This window comes from Conger conger, chromosome 8 (genome assembly GCF_963514075.1).
Source record: "Conger conger chromosome 8, fConCon1.1, whole genome shotgun sequence".
Taxonomy (NCBI): Eukaryota; Metazoa; Chordata; class Actinopteri; order Anguilliformes; family Congridae; genus Conger; species Conger conger.
The window spans coordinates 6,299,648-6,310,646 of NC_083767.1; the positions used below are offsets into that span (position 1 = coordinate 6,299,648).

General features: G+C 47.0%; 1 protein-coding gene across 3 annotated transcripts in view; it reads left to right on the forward strand.

The window, feature by feature from the left end:
• The window catches only part of LOC133134935 (ELAV-like protein 2), a 53,524-nt gene extending 44,030 nt beyond the window's left edge, over positions 1-9,494 (forward strand). For all 3 annotated transcript variants that reach the window (XM_061251552.1, XM_061251553.1, XM_061251551.1), the window contains 3 exons: positions 320-545; positions 1,547-1,585; positions 8,124-9,494. In XM_061251552.1, the coding sequence (XP_061107536.1) occupies positions 320-545; positions 1,547-1,585; positions 8,124-8,454 (596 nt within the window). In that variant the 3' untranslated portion in view covers positions 8,455-9,494. The remainder of the gene's footprint in view (positions 1-319; positions 546-1,546; positions 1,586-8,123) is intronic.
• Positions 9,495-10,999: the final 1,505 nt, after the last annotated feature.

Sequence of the window (10,999 nt, forward strand, 5' to 3'; positions counted from 1 at the left end):
TCTATAGGGAGCCTTGGTCCATAATGGGTTAACGGCGTATGTGAACTCTGCCGTGGTCTCTCCTCTCAGGCGTGTCCCGAGGGGTGGGGTTCATACTCTGCCGTGGTCTCTCCTCTCAGGCGTGTCCCGGGGGGTGGGGTTCATACTCTGCCGTGGTCTCTCCTCTCAGGCGTGTCCCGGGGGGTGGGGTTCATACTCTGCCGTGGTCTCTCCTCTCAGGCGTGTCCCGGGGGGTGGGGTTCATACTCTGCCGTGGTCTCTCCTCTCAGGCGTGTCCCGGGGGGTGGGGTTCATACTCTGCCGTGGTCTCTCCTCTCAGGCGTGTCCCGGGGGGTGGGGTTCATCCGGTTCGACCGGCGGATCGAGGCGGAGGAGGCCATCAAGGGCCTGAACGGGCAGAAGCCCCCCGGCGCCACCGAGCCCATCACGGTGAAGTTCGCCAACAACCCCAGCCAGAAGACCAGCCAGGCGCTCCTCTCCCAGCTCTACCAGTCCCCCAACCGGAGGTACCCTGGACCCCTGGCCCAGCAAGCCCAGCGCTTCAGGTAAAAACGCCCTTCTCCTGGAGACCGGGCGGGGGTGTGAAACTCTTACCGCGCGCCTCCGCTCACAGTGGGGCCTATGACGAGCCGCTCTGACGGGTTTAAACTCAGCCGGCAGTTAGGAACCGTGCGGCTGGGCGTCGGAGTGGAGGAGGAGTGCCGCGTCTCTAATGGCCGTGTTGACAGCGCGCTGTCAGAGCAGGAAGTGCCGAGTCAGCGGGCTGAACCCGAGCCGTGTGCGCGGGACTGCTGCTCCAAGTTTACGGACAGCTCCTTTACCGCGCCGGCTGTGTGCGACTGTTACTGTGGCAGGCGATGTCATTTCTGCCACTGTGTGTGTGTGTGTGTGTGTGTGTGTGTGTGTGTGTGTGTGTGTGTGTGTGTGTGTGTGTGTGTGTGTGTGTGTGTGTGTGTGTGTGTGTGTGTGTGTGTGTGTGTGTGTGTGTGTGTGTGTGTGTCTCTTTGCCCGTGCCTTATGTTTTGGATTTGCTTCCTCCGGCTTATTTGCAAATTAAAACATAAGGGAGAAACTGTTTTGTGAAAAGGGGGCAGCCAAGCGCTCGCTGAAATCATCGTGCCATGAAGAACCTTTTATCCGCATCGTTTCGCCTTTTTTTAAAAGTTTTTTATTTTCTTTTTTTTTGTCCCTTGCGATGAAAGAACACGCGCTCCAATATACAAAATATTGAATAATTAAACAAAGTTTCGATTTCCTGCAGGCTGTTTTTTTGCAGGGTTTGATCAAAGCAAATTCAATGCACTTCATTATGGTAATTGAAAGTTTTATTTTCTCTCAAATTGTTATTAGCTGCTGGTCAGATTCCCCCTTTCACGGCAGGCTATGAAAAGGAAAGTATGGAAGTGTTTCAGGAATTTTCTGGAAGTCCAGCAGTTTACTTTAACCCCCAAGCGGCGCATTGGAGTGGTTTTGTAATGCCTTCATATCTGCAGTCTGATGCCGGTGTTTTCTGCTAATGCACTGCTTGTGTTTTATGTCCCTTCAGGTTGGATAATCTCTTAAACATGGCGTATGGAGTCAAGAGGTAATTATTCATTACTAATGTAAGAGTTTCTGTGCAGTTTGGGAGAAGTTTGGATGTGTGTGTGTGTGTGTGTGTGTGTGCGCGCTTTTTTTTTTATTTCACTGTTTCCGCCATTTTGCTGGCACAGTTTTCTCTAATTTTCTGTGAGACTGAAACCGGGGTGTAACTCAGGCAGGTACACTTTGAGAGTTTTGTGCTGTGTGTGCAGTCTTATGCGAATGTGCATAATTCACGCTGCAGCTTTTAGAAGCTCAAAATGCAACCCAACTGATGCCAAAGTATTTCTAATAGTTTCATATTTTAGGTCACAACGTTACCTTGGTACACATTAAATATGTATTTTACCCATAAATGTCGCCAGCAGGAATTCAGTGGAGCTAGATGGATTCCAGGTTGGCATCAGCAGTTGGTGATTTTCCGTAATGTGTGTGAAGTAATTCTCAAATCCTCATTTTAAAGTTTGGGGTCTGTTTTTCCCCACACAAGCCATTTTAAAGCTTGCGTTTGTTCCTTTTAAATACCAAATTGTCAGTCTTATCTGCGCTGGTGCAATTAGACTGGACTTCTGCAGAAACATGCCTGTGGCCAAATCAGGTAGCTTATTCAAGATCAAAACAGAAATAACAGTGTTTGATGCAAGTCTTTAAACGCAATGTTTTAACAGTCTTCTTCATCTGTTTGATTAGAACTTGACGGGAAGGCGAGTAGGAGGTGTGCCTAGTTAGAAATAATAATGAATAGTTTTGAGGAAATTGTAAAAAGCTTGTGAGGATGGTACGGAGTTGGGAAGGGGCACCGAGACGGGGTGGGATTGGATCAGAATAAACTCCAGCGCTGAATGCTAATTCAGCACGGAGCTCAGCGTCTGACTCTGACATCTGCCTGGTAAAGACTGTAATCAGGAGAGCGGACACGTCAGGTGTGTCCTAACCAGAGTCGCCTGGATGTTGGCAAACTGCTGCTTAATTCGTCTTTCAGAGGTCGACTTCGGCAGGTGCCTGTTCACATCTGGTTTTAATGGAGTTCTGCAGGCGAAGTTACACCGGTGAATTCACGAGTGAAGATGGCGCCTGAAATTTTGATGGCGCTTAAAAGGCAGCCTCTTAAGCGAACATGGATACCTCATCAATTATTAACACGCTCATTAGCTGATAGAGCTGTGATTAAGTGCTGCCTATACAAAACTGCCTGGTACTCCGGTATGGGAGACGTGTATAATTGGCAATTCAAATAATGCAGCCATAAGATTCTTAGGTGGGGGGGGGGGTGTATACCCATTACATTACAGTATAGGCATTTGGCAGACGCTCTTATCCAGAGCGACGTACAGCAAAACGCATACCCATAACCAGGGACAAGTGCGCTGAAAGACCCTCGAGGGAAGTAGAGTTTCAAGTGCTTAGAGTACAACAAAGATAAAGACTAGGGCCTATTTGATTAATCTGAAAATGGATTGTGTCTAAGACTGTTTTTACAGCGCAACGCGATGGAATGATATACACTCGCGTCAGAACAATAAACTGCTGTATTGTAGGGCACGTGGCATTCTAGCCATGAATCGAGCTTAAAAACCTGCCTCCGATTGCGATTGCTAGTCTTATTATGCACAATGTTCACCATTTTCATTCACTTTGACCCCATTTTGGGTGTCAGCCAGTGCGTATAAACATTTCTTCAGCGTCTTCATAAATGCAGACTGTTTCTGTTTTTAATCGTGCGTCCCCGCTCAATATTCAGAAACGCGTCTGATGGAATAAATAGCCCAGAGTTTAGGCGGTAAGCTAGCGCTCGTCTGGGAAGGTTTAATGGGACGGTAACGCAGTAACTGTTTGAGATAAAGCGCTCTGTGAAATCCTACGGTTGGCATCATCACTATTTGGTATTGTTTGAAGTGTGACACTTGAAAGAGTCGCTGGATTATGTAATGATAATTTTAAGTATACCCGCGTAAGGCAGGTGCGTTTAATTGGGGAGGCAGATGGTATTTTGGGATTTCAAAGGTGGCGATGCAGGCGGAGGAAAGCGGGCGGTACTTTGATGTCCGTATCGCGCGCTAATGCTAATGCGCTTGGTGTCGAGAGGTAGTCTGCTAATTCCACTCCTTCCTTGTACGTAGTTGGCTTGTATTTTCTGAGCAAAAAGCCATGAGATGGGATTTTGTACCTGTCGTGCAGCACCGTGTGAATTATTTGCCGTTCTTCTGTACTGTGCATTAACCCTTTGGTTATTTTTTTTTAAACATATGTAATTCAAAATCTGTTCTAAACTCCGCTGCTTTCAATTTGCAACAGAGATGTTGTTAATTGTTGTTAATTCCAGCAGTGGAATGTTCAGTTCAGCCTGCATTTACCCGCTGTGCATGTATGTTTTGGCACTTGGCTGATATAATACTATAATGTGCTCTAATCTTCATGCGTTTTTTCGTTGTATCGGCAGTAGGACATTTTCCTCAGAGTGCACGCTGCGTACTGTACCTGTTAATCTGCAGAAGTGAAGGGTATAATCAGGCATGTGCTTGTCTGGAGTGGGTGCTACGCTGGCTAAGTGGGCCCTCAGCCCTTCAGGATTCACCTGCGGTGTGTGAGGTGTGTGACCTTCCCTGCCATGCTGGCCCGGGGGAGTTACTAGAGGTTTCACATGGAGGTGCATGTGCTGTACGTGTACGGGTGCCTGATTCAGCTCCTCAAACGCTTGACTTTTTAAATTTGTTTTTATACGCAGCGCATTTCTTTCAAGGCCCATCTGTCCACCAGTGTTTGGGCGTACACACACACACACACACACACACACACACACACACACACACACACGTGCAGGTAGTGGTGACCCATGGTTAGAGGCTGGTCGGGGTCTGATATGAGTTGATTGTTTTGATTGGCCGGCTTGATGGCTGGCTTTCCTTCTGTCATCGGTCATTCTAACGGGTCTTTCTTTGACCGTACAGAGGCTTTAAAATGTGTTCGACATGGATGGTTTCAACACAAAAACGGGTCCAGTCTCACTTCAGACATTTCTAATTACACTTCCTTTAGTCAAGCGCATCTCCCTGAATGAAAACCCCTTTTTAGTCAGAATTACTGTTGTCAGCTGCACTGCCTGGTCTCCTTCATAAGTTAGTGTTGAGCATGTGAAGTGGCACGCTCCTGTACCTGCTGCTCTCTGGCTATGCTGACTGGTCAACTGAACTGCTACTGAGCTCAATGTGAGAACTTAACCTACTCCTCAAGGGGTAAAAGGGGTATTATTTCCCCCTTGTGTTCTAGCTGGACTTGTCTTCCAGTGTTCTAGAACTTTGTTGCTTTCAGTCACAGTGGTGATTGTGACATCAGCATTAGAATCATCAGTGGAGAACATTCTAATCGCATGTTTCTGATCTTTCTGCGGTTGAAGGCAGAAAGAGCATGGCCATGTTTGGGGACTCACATTAGCAGTGTTGTTCAAGGCTGTGGCTGTGTAAATTCGCACTGTGAACTCTCACACAAGCAGCTAGACTGGCTTAATATGCCTTCCTTGGCTGATTTTTTATTTTTATTTATTTTTATTCCAGAGTCCCGTAAAATATTCCGTAATAAGTCCTGGATAGACCATGAGTGCTGGAATTCTCTGAGATTCCCTGACGGGGGTGGGGGTGGGGGGGGGGGCGTCGGGGCGTTTTTACTTTTTGACAGAAAAGTTTATGTTGGCGTGAAATTGGCAGCCGTTTACGGCCGGGCTTTCTTGGGAGGATTGTCACCGCTCTCCTGGTTAATTGGGCCAGTCAGCACGGAGGAGAGCGCGGGGATGGAGAAGACTCCGGCCCACGCCTGGTCGACAGCCAGCCAGCGATCCGAGTCTCCGGAGCCAGAGTCTACCTGCAGCCTACCTGCAGCCTACCTGCAGCGATGGGCCGTGTTATTTCTGTAAGCGCTGGGGCAGGATCCGGGCGCCAGGCTCCCCTCACAGCACTCTCTCCAGCGCTGTGTATATTTAGCTCTTTTTAAACCTGCCTCTGTATTCTCATCCTGCTGTCAGAGCGTCGACAGTGCCCCTCATTTAAAATGGCTCCGCCGTTTAACTGCCCTTTATTTGCATCCCGTGCCTGCGGCCATTTTGTCCTGCCATTTGTCCTCCTGGCTAAAATCCCAACCTGGCTCTTTCACCCTGCCACCTAATTGTCCCCTGATTCAATCTGCAGAAGCATTGCTCTCTCCCTCTCCACTTCAGCTGGTGTGTGCTGGGTGTTCTGGTGCAAAACGGCAGCCGTGCCTCACCCAGGTGGGTGCTGCACACTTAGTGATGAGGGGGAAACTAGCCTCAACCATCGTAAGTGGTGTCTAGAAAAGCGCTGTATAAATGCTATCCATACGATCTATTTTGTTGGGTTGTTTGACAGTTAACCTGTTATCATTCAGTTGCACTCCTTGCCTGTGGCCATTTTGTTTGATCGGTTGGCGGTTGACCTGTTCTCATTCAGTTCCGCTGTCATTTCGGAGCTTGTTTTTCTGGCACTGTGCACCACCGTGGGAACAGGGCGTGGTAAATGTCTGTCGGATGAGGACCACTGTGGTATCAGGGTGTGGTAAATGTCTGTCGGATGAGGACCAGAGTTGAGCAGGGTGAGGTGACTCAAACTCAGGTGTGGAGCTCTCAGGTGAGTCATTATTCCCTCACAGCTCTTTACCAGCCTGAGATCCTGTTAGCGTGCGGATTCGGGGGGGAGGGGGAGAGCGTGGGGTAGAGAGGGAGTCCTTAATTCACCTCCCCTCCTGCTGTTAGGAGGAGTTTTAACAAGTTTAAGGATGACTGGTGGCTGGTGTCGGCTCACCGTTCCAGTGCTTTCCCAAACTCCTGAATGCTCCGTCAAGCTTTTCTCCGATAGCGCAATCAAGAATTCCCGCTTGTTCTGGAAAACCTGGGAATTTAAAGACGAGTTTTCCAGTCACTGAAATACTCCTGGAAAATTGACAAAATGTCATGGAAATAATTGTGAGTTTCAGGAAAATTGTGCCCTCGACTATTAAGCAGTATTTCTAAAGCTGAGATTGCAATTTCTTCCCATTTCCCTTTTTTCATATTTTTGTATGTTGCTGAGTTCACACAGGTTACTGTGATTGTACATTGTCCACCTCACCCTGGCTCTGGGCTATTTATGCAAGTCCTGGAAAAAGGTTCTGTAAAATGATTTCACGAAGTGTGTGGGACTGCTGTCAGTTCCTGACTGTTTATACCTGAGATGGCCGGGCAAGTGGGGACATTTCACCTGACTGACCCGTTAGTGTGGACCCTGTGACCCGACTCCACCTGCCTGACCCGTTAGTGTGGACCCTGTGACCCGACTCCACCTGACTGACCCGTTAGTGTGGACCCTGTGACCCGACTCCACCTGACTGACCCGTTAGTGTGGACCCTGTGCCCCGAATCCACCTGACTGACCCGTTAGTGTGGACCCTGTGACCCGACTCCACCTGCCTGACCCGTTAGTGTGGACCCTGTGACCCGACTCCACCTGCCTGACCCGTTAGTGTGGACCCTGTGACCCGACTCCACCTGACTGACCCGTTAGTGTGGACCCTGTGACCCGACTCCACCTGACTGACCCGTTAGTGTGGACCCTGTGACCCGACTCCACCTGACTGACCCGTTAGTGTGGACCCTGTGACCCGACTCCACCTGACTGATCCGTTAGCGTGGACCCTGTGACCCGACTCCACCTGACTGACCCGTTAGTGTGGACCCTGTGACCCGACTCCACCTGCCTGACCCGTTAGTGTGGACCCTGGGCCCGGACCCAGCGGCCCACTCGGCTGATTGGTGTTTAAGCCGTGGTGAGAGACGGGCCAAAATGAGCCCCGTCCGCTCCTGCTCCAGTGTGACCCATTACTGCCGTCCTGAGCTGGTTCTGGAGCCGCACAGGGGTGTGATGGGGGAGGGGGTGGGTGAGGACGCAGACGGGGGTAGAGTTTTGATGTTGAGCGGAGTTCAGCGGGACACTAGTAAAGGTATCGGTACGCACTGCAGCAGAGTCGAGTGTTCTCTACCCCTCTCACACTGTAGAGGGGATGAGTGACTCTTCAGAGCAGTAAAGCTCTCTGTCTGCCCCCCCATGTTTTTATGTGTCGGGCGAAAGCTCACTTTCCGCAGATGAGGTGCGGTAATTTTCATAGAATAATTATTTTTGAATTGTGCAGCCAATTTATTGAATGTTTATACTGTTAGACTAACTAATGTTAGACTAACAGAATTCCCATCTTTATCTGTTGCCCATTACAATCGCTGCGGGTGGGTGGGGGAATGTTCCGCAGTTATCCAGCTAACTCTGCGATCCTGCTTCATTAGATTGCATCAGGTGTTTTTAGCCTCAGGCTTGGACTGTAAAGTTTAACCGTGTTACATACAAGTGTGTGTGTGCCCCCAGGTATGACGTGTGTGCCAGTATGCGTGCGATGAATATGCATGCCATGGTACGTGTGTGAGCGCGTGATGTGAGCGCGTGTCTGCACGTCTGCGCGTCTGCGGTGCGTCTTCGCGTGCGCTGACCCGGCTCTCCGCCCCACCCCAGCAGGTTCTCTCCGATGGCGATCGACGGCGTGACCAGCCTGGCGGGCATCAACATCCCGGGGCACGCGGGCACCGGCTGGTGCATCTTCGTGTACAACCTGGCGCCCGACGCGGACGAGAGCATCCTGTGGCAGATGTTCGGCCCGTTCGGCGCCGTCACCAACGTCAAGGTGATCCGCGACTTCAACACCAACAAGTGCAAGGGCTTCGGCTTCGTCACCATGACAAACTACGACGAGGCCGCCATGGCCATCGCCAGCCTGAACGGCTACCGCCTGGGCGACCGCGTGCTGCAGGTCTCCTTCAAAACCAACAAAACGCACAAAGCCTAACGTCTCCTCTCAGATCCTTTATACGCTATTCTACTGAAAAAAAAAACGAAAAAACGCAGAAAAAAAACAATCAACACTTGACGTAAAACTTTATACATTAGTAAAAAAAAATATGAAAAAAAGTCTTTGTAAATCAGTGTTACGAAGGGAAATCAGAATTAATATTTAGCGTCCAACAATGTGATTTTGTTTTTGTTTGTTTTTTGTTTTTTTATTGCTAGTCTTTGAAAAAAACTTCTTAATATATTTTATGTTTGAATAGAGGAAATGCTGCAGGTTTTCTTTTTACCTGCAATGTTGAGTTCTATTGCCATCTTTAAAGGAGGACCTTTTAAAATGTTAAAGATAAGGTTTTATGTTTTGTTGCCTTTGAAAGCATAAGTCTCGTACGCCTTTGTGTGGTGATTTTCTTTTGTCATTTTTCTCAGTGTCTTGATTTGCCTCGAGTGCATTTTGCTTCTTAAGTGATTAACATAGTATTTATTTTGTATTGAAGCTCTTGTTTACATTTTGGTTAATTTTGTAACATTTTGGTGTTGTATTATCAGTTGGGTTATTGGTTGGCTGCATAATGTTGCTTATTGTACAATTACTGGGAAAAACTAACTTTTCTTAAAGCAGTACCTTGCCAAAGAGCTAAGAACCTCTTTGATGTGGGTTTAAAAAGCGTCTATTTTTATAAAAAGAAAAAAAAATTTGGAGAAACTTTTTACTGGACCTGGAACAAATATTTTGACTTGGATACTTTGAGAAATATCTTCATATGACACCTCGTGAGCTTTTGAACTTTACCAGGAGGTTTGCAGTGGTTGAAATTTCCGGAGAGATTTATGACGTAGAGGAGATAACCTTTTGAGATCTTTGTATTACTTTAAGATTCTAGAATCACGGGCGGCGTGGGGATCGGGTAGGTAAATCACCGCGGGGAGTTCGTCCACACAGTCTCCCCAGTTAGCGCTTGTGACCCTGATCACACTCGGCTATGATTTTTGGAAGAAAAAAAAAGAGAGTATATACAAAGGTCAGTTCTGCAAAAGTGCATGCAAATTATAAAGTGGGGTGGGGGCGGGACGGGGGGGGGAGGGGGACAAAGAAAAAAAAAGGTTAAAGGTTAAACGGGCAGAATAAAATCAGTTCTTCCTTGCGGATTCCCTTCAGACAAAGCTCATGGTGTTTTGTGATGTACTTGCTATATTAAAATTGTTTTGTCCTTATATTAAACTAATGAAAAAAAGGGTTTTACCTGCTTTGTATAAAAGAAAAGAACAGGCCTACCGAAGCAGCAGTGGGGGGAGGACGGAGGGAAACATCGGGGATGGACTGACCTCGGGGTGGGACTTACTCCCGAGCTCGGAGCTATGTAAATAAGTCCTCGTTTTTTAAGTTGAGTATACGCTTTCGGCTCTTTATTTTCTTTTTTTTTTTGGACTTAATTGCAAAGTGGTTTTCTTTTTTTGATTTGTTTTACCTTTTTGATTTGTTTTTTTTGTTTTTTAAATGTAAAATATCATTTTTGGAGATCTATATATCTATATATATTGCCTTATATTGTTTTTCTGTTTTATTCTGAAAGTTGTTTACATTCAGTTGAAATACTTGAGTTGTTGTCCCATGGACTGGCATTAGTGTATTGGATTTGTTGATCGTTTGGTATGTAGATAGTCTTGCTTCTGCTATTGAAGAAACTAGACTCTTTTTTTGGTTTTTGTTTTGTTTTATATAAATATTATACAAATATATACTTATGTGGTAAAGAATGGATATAAACCACAGTTTTGAACAATTTGCTTACATTTTTCATACGGAAACGTAATGCATATAACCTGTCTTAAAAATGTAAAAGGTGTATATTGCTTAATTCACAATGGGTGGGGGAGAAATGAAGCAGTTTTTTGCGAGCATATCGAAATGGCGTTTCGAGCGAAACCATCTCGCGTATCTTATGGGACAAACGAAGGCTGAGCTAGCCTAGATGCACTGAATACTGTACCTACATCCTGCTTTGTATAAACAAAACCAATACTCATGCTTCCCCTAATGACGAGCAGTGTGCTATGCATTATATATTTATCTTTGCAACTGCTTTTTTCCTTTTTTCTTTTGTGTTATTATTTTTTTAAACCGTAGAAGTTTAAAATTTGAGTATTAGGTTAAACCGCGGTGTGCGTGCCGATGCGGAATGGCGGGTTTTCCGTGCCCGCCGACGGCGGTCCGGCTCCAAGGCCGGGAACGCTCGGCCGGAATGGGAGTACGGAAAAGGGCGCATGCCCGGAACGTTCTGGAAGCGTTGACGTCGCGGCACGGAACGCTGGCCTTCCGCTCCGCCGCCCGCCACGGAGACTCTAAATGTAAGGTTGGATATTTATTTGGAGTTTATGTATGTACAGTATGATTCAGTTCTCAGCTGTTGGGATGGAATATATCTTTTTTTGTTGAGTATTTAAAAGGATGTACATGTTCTTTTCTTTGTGTTTGGATACTTTTTCATGTTCAGTACATCAATAAACAACTTGAAGGGAAAAAAAAATGGCGTTTTGTGCTTCGT